The sequence below is a fragment of the Artemia franciscana genome, chromosome 5 (genome assembly GCF_032884065.1).
Source record: "Artemia franciscana chromosome 5, ASM3288406v1, whole genome shotgun sequence".
Classification (NCBI taxonomy): domain Eukaryota; kingdom Metazoa; phylum Arthropoda; class Branchiopoda; order Anostraca; family Artemiidae; genus Artemia; species Artemia franciscana.
The window spans coordinates 9,593,614-9,615,281 of NC_088867.1; the positions used below are offsets into that span (position 1 = coordinate 9,593,614).

Here is a 21,668-nt window from a genome sequence, read left to right on the forward strand (position 1 = left end):
AGTTAAAATACAATGAATAAATTGTTTATTTTTATCAATAAACACCCAATGATCGTCAATTTTATACCCTTTTCCCTCAAAAATCTCTTCTAAATTCCCTTTCTCCTAGAACCAACAAAAAGAAGCTATGTGTGGAGCGGATAGCTACTTATGGTGGAGATTTATCCTCCGCATAATTAGGCCGAGGGATATCTTAGCTGCCTGTCTTTTGCCAAGTAGAGCATTTCAATGTGCTTTAACAACCCATACATAGCTCTTTTTACATGAATTTCTTTTCTACAAGCTCCTCAACTTGTTCCAAGATAACTCTTTACTAGGTAAATTGATTGCTCTCAATAAAAAAAAAGATATTGAAAGTTTAGAGGATGGGTATAAAAGGGTGGACAGAATTATAATCATCAATTTACTTAATCAACTTTATCTGATATTTATATCATATTTCCCCCGTTTTTCCTCTTTTAATAGTCTCTTGTGATTTTGAAAAGTTTTCTAGTCTGTTATTTATACTTCGGAAAACTATCAAAATCGTTCCTATTTTCTAGGCCACTTGCCATCTACTTTTTTGAAGTTTGGTAATTGTTTAGATAAAAAAAATCCTTGCAGTTGTACTAGAATATATATTACATCCTATAAAATTCTGTGTTCTACAATTACTAATGGATTCTGTTTTTAATATTTGTAGTGGTATCGCTTTGATCATTTCTAAGATATTTTGAAATGTCTGACATTTTCTCAATTTCAGGGCTTATCATTTTTGTTTTAAAGAAGGAAAAATATAATTAATCTAATTTATCCTTGTTAGTAATTACTTCTAGTTGAAAAAACAAGTTTTTTCAACTGAAAGCAAGGAGCAATATTAAAACTTAAATCAGACTGAAATTATTACGTAAATGAGGGGATGAGCCCCATCGTGAATACCTCACTCTTTACGCTAAAGTTCGAATTTTGTTCCAACTCTTTAAGAATGATCCCTGAATCACACAGGCTGTTTAGTTAAAACAAATACCTCTTTTGAAAGTACTACAAAAACTTTAGCGTAAAGAGCGAGATATTGACGAGGGGGAGAAGACCTTCATATACTTAATAATGTCTGCTCGTTTTAAGTTTTAATGTTGCTCCCTAATTTCAGTTGAAAAGAAAGTCTTTTTTTATTTAATTTTTGATCGTAATTTTAATAATGCTGGGAAATCTGGCACCCCCTTCATGGAAAATTCTCTTCTACTATGAAAAACTCCTCTATAGAAACATCCTCTCACGTAAGTCCCTCCCTCATCCTGCCCCTCCAGAAAAATCCCCCTAGAAACGCCTCTATACTCCGTAATAACCAATACTAGGTCATATGTAAACAATGGGCAAAGTTCTTAGCATCGAGCCATTCCCAAGAGCCGGTGGGGGAATAAGTCGTCTTAAAAAACATACTTATGAGATTTTTTGACTATGGTGAACCAAATGGCTGTCTCAAAATTTTGATCCGGTGACTGGAAAAAAATGAGGGTGGGAGGAGCTTAAGTTGCCGTCCAATTTTATTTCACTTAAAAAACACTAGAACTTTTAATTTCTGTTTGAATGAGCCGTCTCGCGACTTTCTATGACCACTGGGTCGATACGGTCACCGTATCCAATATAGGCAAATTTGGCTATATATAGGCAAATTGGACTATATATAAAAATTTGCCTTCGTCAGTTATAATCGACAATTGTCAATTTGGCAATTATAATTGCGAAAAAGGCAAGGTAGAACCTCAACTGGTTGACTCTAGTATGGTATTGTGGAGTGACATGCATGAGAGGTGTAGCATAAGTGGAAGACAGTAACAACCGGCAATCAAAGGGGTAAAATTAACCTTGCACTTGATGTCCATTTAATTGGACAATCTGTCTTGGCTTTTTCTACAATTGGCCATGACTTGAATTTTCCCACAACTATTCCCTTTTCAATTCAAAAATCAACGGGCTCGGTCACCCCTGGAAAAAAAACAGAAAACCAAATAAACGCACATCCTTGGTCTTTCTTTTAGCAAAAATATAAAATTCCCCATTTTTGCAGATGAAAGCTTGAAACCTCTTCAATAAGGTTCTCTAATACATTGAACCTGATGCTGTGATCATACATTTAGTATGCACCTGCATGTTAATTAATGCTTTAGAGAGTGTTATCAGATAATATTGGAGGCTTGTTCTTAACGTATTTTCTTAGTAATAGAGTATTTTACTCTATTGGAACTTGAATGTGCTATCAGAGATGAAATAAAAGCAAGAGTAACATTTTGGCTAGAAATTTGGACTTGAATGTGCTATCAGAGGTGAAATAAAAGCAAGAGTAACATTTTGGCTGGAATAGAGTACACCTTCATACATGTAGTCTTTCTTTTCCTCTCCAAACACATAATTTAACCCTTATATTAGAGATAAATCTTAAACAAGCATACCAAAGTACATGGACTACAAGCGGATTAAATTGCTTAAACGATTGCCATTCGAAGTTCTATCCTGGATCTATAAATCTATAAGATACAAACTTTTATTGTATATACGAATTTTATTAAAAAAATAACTACAAAAATATTAAAAAACAGAAAAAAGCAATCCAAACTCAAAAATAGAAAGAAAAAAATGTGAAAAAAGCTTATAAAGGATAAACTATAAGCAAAAAGAACTATGAATTAAAAAAAAGGCAAAGATCAAACGAACCAATTCCAGAGGAGAGGCTTGTTATTAGAGGTAATTTTAAACCACATTTAAATACTTTCGAGGGCTTTTAATCAAAATGCCTCGTTTCTTATAGCTAAGACTATGCACCCTCAGTTGACAAGTGCATATTTGAATAAAATTTTCTGGTTAATATTTTTGAAAGCCAACCTTCTGTGATACACCATGTCATTTCACGCCAATGTGCCACACTATTCCTGAATTCGGCACCGTCTCGTCATTCCTAAGACATTTTCAAGATATATTCCTGTTAAAAATCATGCATTAAACTTATTAGTTCACGTGTTTCGTAAGCCAACCCTATACTTGATACATATTGTCAATCCCCACCGCTGTGCCACACTGTTAATGGCCTTCAAGTACCCTCTATCACCCCTCATCATTCCTAAACCATTTTCAGATATTTTCTTGTCACAAACTATGCATTAAATCCATTTTTTCGTGTTTTCGTAAACTGACCCTCCATGATGCATCATTCCGACTCGAACCACCGTGCCAGACAATTACTGGCCCACTGGCACCCTATAGCAGCCCCTCATAATTCCTAAGATATTTTTCAGATATTTATTGTTGAAAATCATGCATTAAATCCAATGGTTTATGTTTTCGCCATTCAACCCTACTTGATATACCATGTTATTTCACACCACTGTGCTACACTATTACTGCTCCCCTGGCACCCTTCGTAATTCCAAAGGCATTTTTTGGTATTTTTCCTACAAAAATATCTGTTTCCACTAGAATCAGTCGTTTTAACTAAATAAAATAACCGAATAACGTTTCTTATGATGACTCCTGACAATTGAGCTCAGATGACCCAATCTATCAGGACGATGACAACCTCTGGCGTACATTATCACGCTTAAGGGTTTTTCAGCCTTTTCCCTACGAAATAATTATAAACTAAAAATGACAAATTTTTTCTTTATCAGCAGGAACTCGCCATTTCATTGGTAAATTGCAATGTTGCATGATAAATTCCGGCCTCTTACACTCAAATCCTCTCAAACAACAACCTATGGCAACTATTATCATGCATAAGACATTTTTCGAGTATTTTGCTCTAAAAATATCCGCTTACATTAGAATTGATCGTTTAAACTTAATGAAAAATTCCCAATAAATTTATTTCTGATGACTCCTGGCAATTGAGGCCAGTGTGGAACAATCTATCACGATGACACTTTCTGGTGCACATTATCATACTTAAGGGTTTTACCACTTTTTTCCCACAAAAATAACTTTATAAACTTAAATCATCATTGTTCTTACTTGAACAGTGAGAACTTACCATTCCATTATTAGATTGCGATATTCTACGGCATTTTGCACCCCCTTCTCCTTATTTCCAGTGATTTTGTAAAAAATTCCCTTTTATTGTTAAATAGGAACATTTTCTTGAATATGCCTTTTTCTTATTCGCATAACATGTAGAAACTTGGATCAAACCGTGGAAATCAAGACCAACCCGTAGAAGTCCAGGCAAACTCGTATTAAACATGACCAAACTGTAGAAATCATGAGCAACCTCTAAAATCAAGACCAGTACACAGAAAGGATAACCTAAGCATTGAAATCCACAAAAATTCATGAAAATGAGGGTCAGCCGTAGAAACTTAGACCAAATCATAGACATCAAGACCAATCAGAAGTAATCAAGGTATATATATGTAATCCAGAACAGTCCTTAGAATTCGAGACCAATATATAAAATCAAACCAAACCATAGAAACCAAGAAAAAACTGTAAAAATCAAGATCAGTCCACAGGAATCAAGAAAAAATCCTGTAGAAATCATAACCAAAGCATCGAAATCCAGAGGGATTCATTGACATCATATCCAATGCATAGAAAACCAGACGAATTAATAAAAATCAGGGCCAACTCCAGATATCCAGACAAAACCATAGAAATAAAGATTTTAGAGGTTTGCCTTGATTTCTAGAGTTTGGTCTGGGTTTTTACGGTTTGCTCTCTGTTTCCATCTACTGATTTAACAGTTTGCTGGTGATTTATATGGTTTTGTCTTGATTTCTATGTATTTGTTTTGATTTCTAAGGATTGTTCAGAATTTCTAAATGTTGGTCTCTTGAGTTTTGTGAGTTTGTCTGGATTTCTATGCATTGGTTATGATTTCTATAAATTCCCCTGGATTTCGGCATATTGACCTCTTGATTTCTTCGGATTGGTCTTGATTTTTAAAGACTGGGCTTGATTTCTACAGTTTCACCTTGATTTTTATGAACTTGTCGGCCTGGTCATGGTTTCTGTGTATTCCTTTTGATTTTTAGATCCTAACCTTAATTTTTTTGATTTGTCTCGATTTTTAAGAATTTGTTGATTTCCATAAATTCCTCATTATGTCTATGACTTCTTTCGGGTTTCTATGTATTAATTATGGTTTCAATGGACTGGTTTTGATTTTTAGAGTTTGGTTTTGATTTATATAAATTTGCCTGGATTTCTATGTATTGGTTTTGATTTCTAAGGATTGTTCTGGATTTCTACATATATATATATAATATATATATATATATATATATATATATATATATATATATATATATATATATATATATATATATATATATATATATATATATATATATCTCAGTTTCTGGGGGATGGTCTTGATTTCTATCAATTGGTATGAATTTCTATTCATTGGTCTTTTGATTTCTATGGCTTGGTCTGTATTTGAAGGGTTTGGTTTGGATTTCTTTATACTGACATGTTGATTTCTTCGGGTTGGTCATAACGTTTAGATGTTGACTTTGATTTCCACAGTTTACCAGGATTTTTATGGTTTGGAGTGAATTTCCATGCACTGGTCATGATTCATAAGGATCTTTCTTGATTTCTACCTATTCATCTCTTGATTCTTCGGATTGGGCTTGTTGTCTATGCTTTTGTCTGGATTTCTAGGATTGGCCCTAATTTCTATGATTTTGTCTGGATTTCTTTTCATTGGTTATGATTTCTTTCAACTCCTTTGAATTTTATGCATTGGCTATGGCTTCTATGCAATTTATATGAATTTGTATGGACCGATGTTGATTTCTACAGCTTTGTCTTAATGTCTTTGGTTTGCCCTGGATTTCTAGGGTTGATCCATGATTTTTATGAATTTGTGTGGATTTCTATGCATTGCTTATGATTTTCATGAGTTTGTCGGGATTTATATGAATTGGTTATAGTTTCAATGGACTAGTCTTGATTTCTAGAGTTTGGTCTTGATTTCTTTGAGTTCACCTTTATTTCAATGTATTGCTCTTGATTTCTAAGGATTATTCTGGATTTCTAAATATTGACACCTTTGTTTCTGGGGGTTGGTCTTGATTTCTATGGTTTGGTCTAGAGTTATATCCATTGGTCTCTTGATTTCTATGGTTTGGTCTGGATTTCCACGTATTGATTTCTTGATTTCTTCGGGCTGGTCATAATTTTTAGAAATTGACTTTGATTTCTAAACTCTAGTCTTGATTTTTAGGGTTTGGTGTGGATTTCTATGCACTGATTTCTTAGGAATGTTCTGGATTACTACGTATTTATCGTTTGATTTCATAGTAGTGATCTGGATGTCTTATATATGGTTTGAATCTGTATGGTTTGCCCCGGTTTTTATGAATGTGTCTGGATTTCAAAGTATTGGTTATGATTTCTATGAGTTCCCCTTGATTTTTTCATTTTGATCTCTTTATTTATTTGGATTGATCTTAATTCTTAGAGGTCGGTATACATTTCTACAATTTTGTCTTGATTCTTATGATTTTTTTGGGATTTCCATTTATTGATCGTGATTTTTAGGAGTTCACCATGATTCCTAAATTTTTTCTTGATTTTTATGGTTTGGTCTGGATATCTAAAGTTTGTCCTGATTTTTATGAATTTGTGTGGAAATATATGTATTGGATATGATTTCTCTGAATCCCTTAGGATTTTCTTGCATTTGTTGTAATTTCTATGGGATTTTTCTGGATTTCTATGGACTGGTCATGATTTCTACAACTTTGTCTTAATTTTTATGGTTTGGTTCTGATCTCTATGCATTGGTCTGGATTTCCATTGATTGTTCTGGATTTTTACATATGGATCTCTTGATTACTTTAGATTTGTCTTGATGTCTATGGTTTGTTGTGAATTTCTACGGCTGACTCTGATTTTTACGGATTCGTGTGTGGAATTCCATGCATTTGTTATGATTTCTCTGTGCTGGTTTTGATTTTAGAGGTTGATCTTGATTTCTACAGTTTGGTCAAGATTTCTATGAGTTTGCCTGGAATTTTACTGCTCGGTCTTAGTTTCTACAGTTCGGTCTTAATTTCTATGGTTAAGTCTGGATATTTGGAGTCGGCCCTAATTTTTATAAATTCGTCTGCATTTCTAAGCATTGGGTATGATTTCCTTAAATCCGCCGGGATTTCAATGTATTGGCTATGATTTTAATGGAATTTTTCTGGATTTCTACGCCTTTGTCTCTTGATTTCTATGATTTGGTTTGGATTTCCACACAATGTATTCTTGATTTCTTCGGGTTGGTCATAATATTTAGAGGTTGACCTTTATTTCTACAGTTTAGTCTTGATTTTTATGATTTGTTGTGGATTTCTATGCACATTTATAAGGATTGTTCTGGATTTCCACATATTTATCTCTTCATTTCTTTTTTGAAGCTGATGTCTATGATTTGGTCTGTATTTGTAGGATTAGTCCTGGTTTTTATGAATTCATCTGGATTTCTAAGCCTTGATTATGATTTCAATAAATTCCCCTGGATTTCTACATATTGACCTCTTTTGTTCTTTGGATTAGTCTTTATTTTTAGAGGTTTGTCTTGATCTCTACAATTTTGTCTTGATTTTTATGAATTTGCCAGAATTTCCGTGTATTGATCATGATTTTTATAGGTTCACCATGATTTCTACACTTTGGTCTTGGTTTTTAAAGTTTTGTACGGATTTCCAAAGTTAGCCCTGATTTTCATTAATTTGTTTGGAAATCTATGTTTTGTATATGATTTCTATGAATCCCCCAGGATTTATACCCATTGATTATAATTTCTATGAGATTTTTCTGGATTTCTAGAGACTGGTCATGATTTCCAAAGTTTTGTCTTGATTTCTATGGTTTGTTTCTAATTCCTATGTAGTGGTCTTGATTTCTAAGGCTTGTTCTAGATTTCTACATATTGATCTCTTGATAACTTTGGATTGGTCTTGATGTCTATGGTTGGGTCTGAATTTCTACGTCTGACCCTTATTCTTATAAATTCATGTGGCTTTCCATGCAATGGTTATGATTTCTCTGTGCTGGTGTTGATTTTAGAGGTTGTTCTTGATTTCTACAGTTTGGTCTATGATTTCTATGAGTTTGCCTTGACATTTGCTGCTTGGTCTTGATGTCTAAGGTTTGATCTTGATTTATTCGGTTTGGTCTTGATTTCTAGAGTTGGCCATGAATTTTACAAATTCGTCCGGATTTCTATGCATTGGTTATGATTTTATGGGTATTTCTAGATTTCTATGGAATGGTCTTGATTTATATAGTTTTGTCTTGATTTCTAAGGTTTGGTTCTAATTTTTATGTATTAGTCTTGATTTCTAAGGATTGTTCTGGATTTCTACATATTTATCTCTTGATTACTTTTGATTGATCTTGATGTCTATGGTTTGGTCTGATTTTCTACTGTGGAGGTTCCTCATTAATTTTAGACGCTCGATTCTAGTGTAAACGGATATTTTTGTAGCAAGATGTTCGAAATCCTAAAATAAGGCAAATTTTATCAGGCTTGTAACTTTTGAGGGTTATAGCTAAACTTAATGAAACTTATATATTTAAAATCATCATAAAAATTGGATTGTTTTAATGTATCTATTGGTATCAAAATTCTGTGTTTTAGAGTTTCGGTAACTATTGATACTGGTCGCTCCTTACTTACAGATCGTTACCACGAACTGTTTGACTAGTCGATGACTTTAATAAATTATAAAATTGTTGAATACTATTGAGAAAATTGTTTTACAAAGAAAAATAAAGGGTATAATTAAAAATAGAATGAAGGTAAATTGTACTCTATATGATATGTACTACCTCCCCCTTACCCTTACACCCAGTGGTTTACATTAAAGTATGGTTCGTTATCCTTAGTAGCATTTCATCGTCAAAAAATGTGGCAAGTTGGTAATTTACGGTATTATAATATACCGTATAATATAATATACCAATTTACGGTATTTTTTTTTTGTTTCAACCTAATGGGATAAATTAAGTCGTTTATTCTAAAGCCATACAGGGAAAATTTTAGCTTCTCTTGCATTTTATTGTATTTTCATTAAAAATTAAATTATTTATTATTGTATTTTCACTATTCCCAAATTCAGATATTTCGAAATAGTACCCCCAAACCCCAACTCTTTAATATTTCCTTTTGCATTATAATACTTAGAGAAAAGAGATTTATTAAAGTGTGATTTACTACTCTATAAGGCAGTGTGTCCCAGAATATCAGGAAGGCTGCCAATGGCTCTGATTCAATATGGCTGGAGCCTGTTCTGAGAATGAGGTATGACAGATGCCCAATGATTGTAATTCTCAACCAATCGTCTAGGGCCAAACGAAAAGCAAGTCGTCTTGGTTGGGCTGGGAGGATGACGTAAGGAAAGATATGATGAAAATGGGAACTTCTCGGGAGAGTATAAAGAGGGAGACTTTGAATAAGTTGAGATGGAAGAGGATCGTTCTTACCTGTGTTGGCCTCAAGCGGTTTCATGGTGCGGTGAGATGCTAGTAGCTAGTATTAGTTCAACTCGGTGGTGCAGTCCCGTACTTTGATATCTCTACTTGAATCTGGTGGCAACTCTTATGTCGTTAGCTCAATTGCAATCAAATAGCTCCACATGTATGGAAATTTCACCCAGCATACTCTGAGATCCTATGAAATCGCACAAAGACCTCAGATGAGATTCAAATAAGCCCCGTGTCCTTTAATGCTTTATCGACCACAATGACAAAACAAAATAATTGAGGTTTCATTGTTGATGTTTATGATTTACTTTATTTCATAAACTGATGGACTCCTAAATATTAGTAACAATTTTTTTTTATACAATAAAACCTTACTCACTTTTTCTTTGCATGTCATACGTCATACATCACATCATGTTATCATGGAAAAGGTTGTAGCTTGAATTTTTCAATCTTAGATTAATAACAGATAAGTGTATGAACCAATAGTTTCCTTTAATCCTCAGTCTTATAGATTACTACCTGTTGGTGTGGCGCTTCGCACTATACCAACACTTAGTTGGTGGGGACACTTCGCCCCCCAAGCTTCCCCCGCGCGCGTAAGTCGTTACGCGCCATATTAGTTACGCGCCATTGTAGTTGTGTCCCTGTGTCCCACCTGTGAATATAGATAGATGTATATATGTTTTTAACTACGTAAAACTTGTGAATATACAATATTCTTCGCTGTCCCATTGTATGTACGATCGTTCAGCACTAAGTGCATCGATGTACAGAGCTACTCATAATAGCAGGGATGGAGCTTGGAGTTAATAGATTGAAAATATTATACCCAAATTATGAATCATGATATAATTTAAATTAGGGTAGCAGAAGAATAGTCTCTAAATATAAACCAGCCAGTTTAAATTACCTCAATCTTTTTTGGTAATATGTGTAATAGCTTATTATATTGAAGCTACAATATTTATTAGAGACCTTGTTCACTTCCCTTTAACGACAGACAACTCTAATCATATTATCGAAACCTGAACCAGTATAAAAATTTCTTTACCACTGCCTACCTCTACCCCTTTTGACCTTCAAAGGGGGTTACATGACCAAGGACCATGTGGACCGGGGTTACATCTAGCCCCACAGGGGGTTAGAGCTAGGTTTCAACCAAATTTTGTGGGTTTGCATAGTAATGCTAAGCGAACAGACGAACATAGCGAACAGGATAAATTATGCGTTTAATTTTACTTTTAATTACTGTTAATACGTTATATTTAGATTATAGGTTGGGAACCCTTCCTTTCCCCCTATATATTCACTCTACCTCACTCCGCACCTCCACCTATCTATCACCAGCTACGTACGAGCACATTGAACGGGCTGTTCAATGTGCTCGTCTTTTGAAACCCACAACATGTTTTTTGTATTTAGAAGTGATATTTTCCTCCTTTATCACAATTTTGAATCGCGAATCGCTGACCTTTTACTGTTTTTGTACTTTTGCCACTAGAATTTTTTAAATTTGCGAGCCTTTTTTGGCCACTTCCGAATATTCAATTACTTCCAAATTCTGTCAGTATATGCGCTTCTGATTTTAATGGGATAATATGACACCACTTTCTTCCTCGTTGATCCTACCCCTCCAAGCCACCTTAATATTTTTTCAAAAATGGTCCGTTGACTGATATTAGAGTTCTCTGAAGGTTCAAAGGCTTGAAAAGAAATAGGTGTTTCAAAACGCTTGACTATTACTGCTAGATTTAGATAATCCATCAAACTGATGAGGAACGTTATCATATAGGCTACGGCAAAAATTTTAAAGCAAACACCGTTATACAAGACTTGAAAGCGCTGTGGTTCGAATATCTGCTTCTGGCCGTGCTATCTACAGTTCGAATCTTAATTTAGGAACACGTTTGTATTTGTGAAGAATAAAGGAGTTCTTATTCTTTGACAGAAGACTAAAATTTCGAAAATAATAATAAAAAAATAACTCGTTTTAAAAATGGACTAAAAAGCAAAAACAATTTTCGCGAGAATCAATGAATATAAGTGAAAATGAGGGGCGATAAAAGGATTGGGCTTTACGGAATTTTTAATTTTTAACTCATTGACTTCTTGTCATTTATGCATTTTTAACTTGGATAACTAAGTTATGTAAAGCCCAAATCCGTTTCGCGCCCCTTTTTTTATATGTTATTGTCAAAATCACTCTCCAACTTTTAGTCTATTTTAAAAACGAGTTTAGTTATTTCCTTATATATATTCTTTATTCTTAAAAATGCTTACACTTGAGGGAGTAGTTGGAAACAGCAACGTTTCCATTCCCTTTAGCTCCCTTTATTTTGCATAGTGTCCTTTTCTACGGACCCGTATAAGAATTTGGAAAAAAAATACTTTAATTAACTATCATTCCTTTCAGAAATAATATTTCAGATAAAGTTTCACAAGTTTATCTGATGAATTCCTATTTACTCTTTACACGCCATGAAGTTGCCATACGAAAATTTATTATCCTAAGAATTGTTTTGTTGTACTTTTTTTAATTTTCTGCTTCGGTCCACAATACATAGTTTACAATTTTGTTCTTACCAATTGTAGTTTAGTGAAGAAACTCCGGTGTATTCATTGACTGAAAATGAGAGATGTAAAAGATTGTCAAAATACCATGAAATAACTCCCTGGACACTTTAGACAAACCAAAGGCTTTGGAAATGAGGCTCTGAACACGAAAGTGCCGCCAAATTGTATGCAGTAGTGTCAAGCTACAAAAATGTATAAAGTTGGAGGGGAGAAGAGTTTTTTTTTTAAATTTTCTGTAACATCAAAATATGAGAAATGGCAATTTTTTACAACAAGAGTCGAGGCAGTACCCTCCTTGCCTACCGCCTCTCAAAAGACGCCCCTGAATATCTGTGGTTAATCTAAGGAGACAAAATTATGTCGCTTTGAAGTTTAGTAGCATGACAATAAATGGTTAAGAGGTTGTTTAATGGCTATTCATATCAAATTCACATTAATATGTTCTTTTGTTAAATAAAAAGTGTAGTAAATTTGTGATGGAACAAGTTTTCATCACCCACCTTGAGCAAAGAGGGTTTGGTTTGTGTTGACCAAAAAATATTGATCAAAATTGTTCCATTTGATCAACTAAAGTGAATCCCCGTCCCTATACCTCTCTTTGGCATACTCGAGCAGCGACCTAGCCCTTATCAAAATTATATAATTTTTATCGTTTTGTATATTGTTCTATATATAACACAATAGTTTGAATCATTTTTATATTATTTTGCATTGTGTTATAGAGCATAACGCACTTAGTAATGCACAACAATATATCTTACACACATTAATGCATCCTTGAAATTCCGGGCACTTATGTATACATTTCAATAATTCGAGCTTTGAGCTTTATTTAGATTGACATGTTTAACAGTCTAGATTCTTACTACTTTTTACGCATTTACACTTTGACAAAAATTATTACTGATGCTACATTTAATACACGTTAATTAGTAACGATATTTGATTATTTCAACGAGCGATTAGTATCGAAGATGTATAAAATATCGATCTCCAATTATTCATTGGAAAACATATTATTCGAAAGGCAATTTCAGAAATCTGTATTCACGCAAAAAATCTATTGCACTTTGTTGAAAACGATCCCTATTTCGAACTATGTGCTTTTACTTATTATAGTATTGATAAAAAAAATAGAAAAATCAACATCTTAACTAAGACTACTGAGAAAATAAACGAATGTGGGTTGAAATTTTTATATATTAATTTACAATTTTTTTTTTCCGAAAAACAAGTTTCCTAAAGCAAAGTAAGGGCCAGATTAAACTAAAGATCAGAAGAAATAGAAACCTAAATAACTCAAACTCAAGACAACCAAAAATTACTATTAAAGAATAAATGAAACCCAAAACGAACAGAAATTAAAGTGAATAATCATAGCAAGAAAAAACATACAACAAGTACTAATATAAATGAATAAATAAACCTCAAAACAAGTAAAGCATAAGTTGAACATGCAAATCTAGCTTAAAACAAACAATAATATATTGCTACTGGGGCATAAATGAAACACAAAACGAAAATAAATTAAATAAACAATCATAGGAAGCAAACAAACAATACTTACTAATATAAATGAGCAAATCAATCTTAAAACGAGTGAAAATTAAATTGAATATGCAAATCCAGCTTAAAATGAAAAAAAATCTCTACAAAGAAGAGTTTGGGTTTTGCCTCTTTCTTTCACTGTAAAAGTCTGAAACCTACCGTGTCATTGGCGCTTTACTGAAAGCTAAATGTGTCTTGAAAAGTACAAATAAAATCAAACTGAATGTTTGGTATATAATGCTATTAATTGTTGAAAGATCATCAGTTCAAGATTTTATTTTAATGTAATTATATTTTCATTTTCAATGCTATAATAATTGGAAAAGAAAATATTTGTAATATACTTCGTTTTCAGTGAAGCACCAATGACGTAGTAGGCTTTAGTCTTTTACAGTTAGGGAAGGGGGCAGTATCCAAACACTTATTTGTAGTGAAGCTGTATTTGTTTTGAACAGGCTTGGAACTAACTAATAAAATTAAGCTAAATATTTGATGTATAATCATACTAATTGCTGAAAGCTTGTCAGTTCAAATTGGACTTTACTGTAATTTCTGCGTTTATTTTCAACACTGTACAAAAGAAAATATTTGTAATATAATTAGTTTTTAGTAAAGCAACAATGATTCCTATTCCTTTTGTGATTCATTTATGCATCAATAGCAAAATTTTTTTTTTATGTTTTTAAGCTTGATTTGCATATTCAACTGAAGCTTTACTCAATTTGAGATTGATTTATTCATCTGTATTCGTACCTGTTGTATGTTTTTTTTTGCTATGATTGCTTATTTAACTTATGTTTGTTTTGGTTTTCATTTGTTCTTTAATAGTAATTTCTGGTTGTATTGAGTTTGAGTTATTGTAGGTTGCTATTTTTTCTGATCTGAAGTTTATTATGGATTTTATCTATAGCACGTGTTACTTTAATGATCTCAGCAGTCCCTAAGGGATCTGACGGCTCAGACACTTCTGAAGTATCAATCTAGGAATGAATTAAATAAAAAACATTTTTTTTTTCAACTGAAAGTAAGAAGCGACATTAAAACTAATAACGAACAGAAATTACTCTGTTTATGAAAGGGGCTGTTCCCTCCTCAATGCCCCGCTCTTTCCGCTAAAGTTTTACCCTTTCTCACTACTCTACTTTTTAAAACAATGAAAAAACTTTAGCGTAAAGAACGGGGCGTTGAGGAGGGAACAGCCCCTTTCATATACAGAATGATTTCTGTTCGTTTTTAGTTTTAATGTCGCTCCTTACTTTCAGTAGAAAAAACTTGTTTTGTTTTTTTTTACTTTCTGAACGGTTTTGAATTAATATATGTTTTTATTTTGGTTCTCCGCACATGAATAATTAAAATCAAATTTGCATATTAATTTGGTTTTGGCTAAATGCCTTTCTAATAGTTTTATAGGACAATTTTGAGAAAAAAAGAGGTGGGGGAGGAAGCATAATTGCCCTTCAAATGTTTGGTTACTTACAAAGGCAGCTAAAACTTTTAGTTTTTCTACGAACGTTTTTGTTAGTAATAAATATACGCAACTTACGAATTAACTTACGTGACGATCTTCTACATTAGTATATTTTTATTAAGTATATGAAAAGATTCGCCCCACCGTTAATACCTTGTTCTTTACATTAAAGCTTAAATTTTATCCCAATTCTTTAAGAATGGCCCCTGAATCACAAGGGTCGTAGAATAAATAGTTGAAATTAAATAAAATGCTTTAGCGTAAAGATCGAGGTATTTAGGAGGAGATGAACTTCCTCATATGCGTAATAATTTCTGTTCGTTTCAAGTTTTAATGCTGCTCCTTACAACCAGTTGAAAAAACTTTTTCATATTTAGTTTTTCATTGTTTTTTTTTTAAGAATGCAAGAAAATCCTGCTCCCCCTTCTTGGAAACTATCTTCCCCCTTGATAAATTCTCCATGGAAATATCATCCCACTTAACACCCTTCCCTCGACCTCTCTCCCACCAACCAGAAAAAATTGCCCTGAAAACCTCTGTACACTTCCCAAAAACCATTACTATATGTAAACGATGGTGGAAGTTTGTACCTTGCAGCCCCTCCCCTGGGGACTTTGAAGGAGTAAAGTCACCCCCAAAGACATATCAACATTACAAAGCAAGTTGACACAGCCATACCTTGGATTCATAAACTACTCTATCGGCCTTTCCAACGATTTCGACCCAGTTTTTTAATCTGAGCTCCCACTTCTTCACTTCCGAAAAGCAAGTGTCAAAAAACTTGTGAATGATGTTGCATCTGACTTCAAGTAACAGGAATATATTTGCAGGGATGGTTCGTTTACCGAGCTGGATCCTTAGCTTTCAATTAAATACCCGCCTTTAAACCAGACATATGTGGGAACAGCTACAGCCGACTCCATGAACTAGAACTAGAAGATGCTCAAGAGCTACGTCATAACATTTATCTCTTTTTACCAGTCTTGTCGAAATTAGTGTGTAGTCCTAATCAAGCAGATGAAAGACCGTTTCAAGTTTGAAGATAAAATTTATAATATTTCGGCTATGGTTGAACCAAAGAATACAATGATTTTGAAGCCAAAATCTCCGAGGCCACTGTTTGCGAGATTTCCTATTCTAACAGAAAAGTGTTGCATCCAGAAGACGGACGCAGAATGGAGGTCACAAGCAATGACTGATATTGAGCTTCCTTTGGGAGATGCCCAATTTCAAGGCCTATCAGATTTCCAATACTGGATGAAGATACTTCGTCTGAAGACTCGCAATTGCGAAATCAAGTACCCAGACTTGCGGAAGTGCATATCGCTGATCTTCTCATTATGTTTTATCAATATACCAGCTGAGTGTTTGTTTCGTCTATTGAAACTAATCAAAACATACATAAAAATAGTTACGAGAATTTAACCCTAGTCTCACTTATTCGAGTCTACTAATGGTCTTAAGACGAAGATAAAACTTCATCAACTGTCAGCATACCGAAAGCTGTTGCTGGCTTCAAGAAAAAAACGAGTACTACCTGCGATGTAGTAATGGGGATGACCCTTGATTGAACTTTTTTATGTATTCACGGTAGTGTAAAAGATTTTATGTTTATCGTTATCTGAAAGAAAAAAATAACAAATTGATGTTGGGGTATGCTTTTCGTGTAAATTCTATGAAAATCTAGGGGAAAATATCCCTTTTTCTGGGGAGAATAATAGAGAAGAATCACACCTAAAGACAAAGAATTTCAGAAAAATGGATATAAAAGTAGAGAAAATTGAAATTGAAAAGTGAAAGGACTGATTCACGGACAAACTATTTTTGTTTGGTCCTAAATGTGTGACGAATAAGAGCAATTTTTAGCCACCTGTCACCCTACATTCCCTAAAATCGTCTTAGCTGTCTTTAACATTCCTTCATTGATGCCCAAAAAAGTGGGATCGAGCCACATTCTTACAGTTTATTTTTTTTATATATATAGTGAGTCAAACAGGTACAAAAGACAGTCCATTGACGTTTCGTCTGAAAAACATCTAGCAAATCTTCCTCCATCTTCCAAAGTATCAAAGTTTCAGAACCGTGCATGACCAGTGTCATTACTGTAGATTGAAATATTCTATTCTCAGTTTGCATACTTGTCATTCTATGTTTGAACAAAATTTCAACAAGGATCTCAAACATTCTGTGACTTGTCTACTCTAATTTATAAATCTTCACTGCACCCTCCTTCTTTACTATTAATACTACCCAGACAAGTGAAGCAATTAACTTTCTAGATCTTCTTGTTACCTAAACATCCCCTCTTCACTTTCATTTATTCCTGGTCTAAGCTATTTAGTCTTCTTGGCATCAATTTTTTTACCTTTTGTTGCATCTTGAACTCTGAAAACCACTAAAAATTCATTCTTCATGCTAATATATTTATTTAGGTCACCTTAGTCATTTGCATAATCTAAATATAGTATTGATTGCATACTTGCATACTCTCTCATAGCCTTCACTCTTTTCTTTATGACGAAGTTCATCAAAATTAACAATATAAATAGGAATAATATATAGCCCTGCTTAAGTCATGATTCAACACTAAACTCTACTAACCTTATGTTATACTTTAACCGTAGCATCATTGTTCTTGTGTATAACACTACTCACTTTAATGTATTTTTCTGGTATATCATACGAGGATAAGACCTACTTTGGCTCTTCTGGGGGAAAGGGGGAAATTTAGTCAATCCAACCTCTCCCCTTCTTGAGACCACACTGTTCTTCCCTTAAAACTTTGTTTATAGCATATCTAAGTCTAAGAAGGGTCATCATACTTAGTATTTTGCTTCAAACAGAAATCATGCTTATGGCTCTATAATGCCAAACTCACTCTTATCACCTTTTTTTATAAGGGAGTTTATTCAAGGTTTCCTAAAATCGTTTGGCACATGCCTTTTTTTAAATTATATTCATAATCTTCAGTAATTTGTTTCTAATTTAACATCCATCACATTTCAAAATTCCTCTACCCGACTATGACTCTTCGACTCCCCCGAGGTTTATTATTTTCTGACTCTTCTAGTACTGTCAATAACTCTTTTGAAAATAAGTTTTGTTTTGTTTTAGGTGATTGACCTTGGAAATCCATTAGCAACACGAGATCCTGCAAGAGAAAAACGTCGTGTTGCAAGAAAACGAGAACAGCGTGCAACTTTAATTCTAGGACTTATAATGGGAGCTTTTATACTCTGTTGGCTACCTTTTTTCGTCTTGTATGTCATCACTCCATTTTGTGAGGAAAGTTTAGTCGACCCTAAAGGATTTGCCGTGGCTTTTTGGTTGGGCTACTGCAACTCAGCACTGAATCCTGTGATTTATACTATCTTTAATAAAGACTTTAGAAAAGCGCTTAGAAAAATATTGTTGCTCAACTTGAACAAAAGATAATAAAATTGTTACTCTTTGTTTGATGTCTAGAACCTCTTTAGTCCTACCTCTTCAGAACAGCTTTTGAAGAGGGTATTCATATGCTCGCAAGTAGGCTACGCAGTAAATGAAGGTGAGGGAAATAATGAAAATAGATTATCATTTTTTGAAAACACAAGGTGTCCCAGTCATCAAATAAAAAGATACCCCCCCCACCACAGACCCATCATAGGACCGATCCATACCAGAAAACTCTGATTTTCTAAGACATTTCTTTTGTATATTTAAAGCTAAAGTTGTTATAGGGTAGTGTCACAATTTTATTAGCGTTGCCACGTTGACAAATGACAGTAAGAAAGCTTAGTTAATTAGTTGAATTTCAGGAAAGCCTTTTGTCTGTGAAAATTGAAGCATTGACTATCTGTTGACTCTGAAAGATAACTACACATTCAAGGGAAAACCACACCTTCTTTGGCCATTTAGGGTTATATGACTTTAGCTTATTTTCCGCTGGTTTTCAGCCGTTTCTGTTTTGTTTTTTTTTTACTTTGGAAAGCGCTACTAGACAAAAAGTGCACAACTACATACAGAGATATTTTCATTAAGAATTGATATCCCAATTTTCAGGTTTTTTTTAAATGTTTTATATAGTTCTTTAAATTTTCAATATCCAAATTAAATTTGCAAACAACCAGATTTGTTTTGGGCTGTCTATGGTACTTCAGGACAATAAAGCCTCTATATTCGTCAAAAAAAAGATTTTCCACCTGAAAATAGCCTAAGGAGCAACGTAAAATTCAAAATAAACAGAAGTTTTTCCGTTTATGAAGAGTCCGCCTTCCGCTCAATACCTAGCTCTTCACACTAAAGTAATTTTTAACACTTTTTAAAAAAAGCTTCTTATTCTAATCAGACAGCCCCTGTGCTTCAAAAGTCGTTCTTAAGAAATCGGGATGAACTGTCAAACTTTAGCGTAAAGATTAATGCATTGAGGAGGAAAAACAAATATCATCCCGGGGGAAAGAATAAATAAACAAGTAAACACCCATCCATGATCTTGCTTCTGGCAAAAAAATCCGAGTTTTTGTATATAGGAACTTTAAACATCTACAGTAAGGTTCTCTGATATGCTGAATCTGATAGTTTGATTCTTCTTAAGATCTATCTATGTTTTGGAGTTATTTCTCCCCTGTTTCAAAAATTGGGCAATTTTTCTCAGGTTCCTAACTTTTGGTGGGTAAGATTAAACTTTATGAATTTTAAGTACTTTGAATAAGCTTCAAAATTTGATTCTTTTCATGAATCCATTATTACCAAGACTCTGTTTCTTAGAGTTTCGCTTACTATTGAGCCGCGTTGCTTCTTTCCTACAGTTCGCTGCCACAAAGTGTTTGATAATCTCTATTCGTTTTGATTTTTAATGTTTCTCCTTACTTACAACAGAAAAAACTTATTCTTTTTATTTAATTTCTGATCATTGTTCACAAAATACCGATAAATCAGGCTCCCTTCATGAAAAACTACCTCCCCTCAAGGAAAACTCCTCCTTGGAAAGTTCTTCTACGTAAAATACCCCGCTACTGTAAATTTCCCTCCAGAAAATTATATTCTCAATGAGAAAGATTATACGTAAACAATGGGCGAATCTTGTAATTCACAGCCCTTCCACAGGGGCTTTGGAGGATCATATGATTCTGAAAGGTATAGTTATTGAACGTTTCGACTACTCTGAACAAAACAGCTTTCTCAAAACTTCAATCAGATGACTTTGGACAAAGAATGGGTATGGGACGGCGGCCGGCAGCCTTCCAACCTTTTTGGTCACTTAAAAAGGGCACTAGAACATTTGATTTCCAATGAAATAAACCCTCTCCTGATCTTCCAGGATCGTTAGTTTGACACGATTACTCTAAAAAAAAAAACATTTAAAAAATAAAAATAATAAACACGCATCTGTGATCTTTCTTCTGACAAAAAATGCGAAATTCCACGTTATTGTAAATAGGAGCTTGGTAGTAGGGTTTTCTAATATGCTGAATCTGATAATGTTGTCTTCATTAAGATCACTTGATGTTTTAGGGGTGTTTCTCCCCTTTTCCAAAAATAAAAAAAAATTCAAGTTCGCAACTCTTGATTGGTTTTGAATTTTATATATTTCGTATATCATATCATATATAATATTATTTACGTATCTTATAATTTTTTATAAACTTAATGAATTTTATTTATTTTGAACCAGCATCAAATCTTGGTTCTTTTGATGTATCGATTGCTATCAAGGCTTTGTTTCATGTAGTTTTGGTTACTATTGAGCCCCGTCACTCCTTATTTACAGTACTCTTAACCATGAAGAAAACCAGGTATTCAATTTGAATGTGGCTAATATCAACTAACAAAAAACGATTTTCTGAAGAAAGTAAACAGTGAAATTGACACTTAAACTATAAAAAAAAAAACAGAAAAAAAAACAATTAATGCTTAAGAGTTTCTGAAAGATATTTTGAATTCATGTTTCGAATAAACTGGCTGGTGATATTTCTCTAGATTTTAAGAAATTGGAAAAACTAGCGCTTTACAGATATACAAAATTAATACGTAACAAAACAGGTTTCGAAGCAGAAACATCCTTAAGTAGCCTGCAGACAAAAAGAGAGTGATCTATAAAACTCTCATCTGTGATATTTTACCATCCATGAAATCAATAAGTTTTACTATACAACATTCTCTAAAAACTCAAGCAAGCATCAGCAAAGAGCTAGTTTTCCACTAAAAAAAAAAAAAAAAAAAAAAAAAAAAAAAAAAAAAAAAAAAAAAAACCTGGGTGCTAACTTTAATTGACATACAGCGATATTTATTCCTTAAAGTTTTGATAATTTCTTATTTATGAAAGTAAGAACAGTGAAAACATTTAAAAACAATTTTGTTTTCATTAAAGCAAAAATTATGCTCTGATCTTGAGAAGGCATTGGGGTTATCAGCCCTAGTCATGTTAAATTTTGCTCCTTTTGAGTTTAACTCAGCTATTTAGTGTAATTTGTGTTCGTTTTGAGTTTCATTTATTTATTGACAGTGATGTGTAGCAGTTTTACGCTTGGAAGAATGTTTTACTTTATTTCTGCTCATTTTTGGCTTAATTTAAAGCCCTTTACTTTTCTCTGAAAAACTTGTTTTGTGAAAAAAGTTTTTTAAATTAAGTTATGTTCGTTTC

General features: G+C 33.4%; 1 protein-coding gene across 4 annotated transcripts in view; it reads left to right on the forward strand.

The window, feature by feature from the left end:
- LOC136026961 (alpha-2Da adrenergic receptor-like) overlaps window positions 1–18,493 on the forward strand; it is a 178,778-nt gene extending 160,285 nt beyond the window's left edge. For all 4 annotated transcript variants that reach the window (XM_065703823.1, XM_065703824.1, XM_065703822.1 and 1 more), the window contains one exon: window positions 18,161–18,493. In XM_065703823.1, the coding sequence (XP_065559895.1) occupies window positions 18,161–18,481 (321 nt within the window). In that variant the 3' untranslated portion in view covers window positions 18,482–18,493. The remainder of the gene's footprint in view (window positions 1–18,160) is intronic.
- Window positions 18,494–21,668: the final 3,175 nt, after the last annotated feature.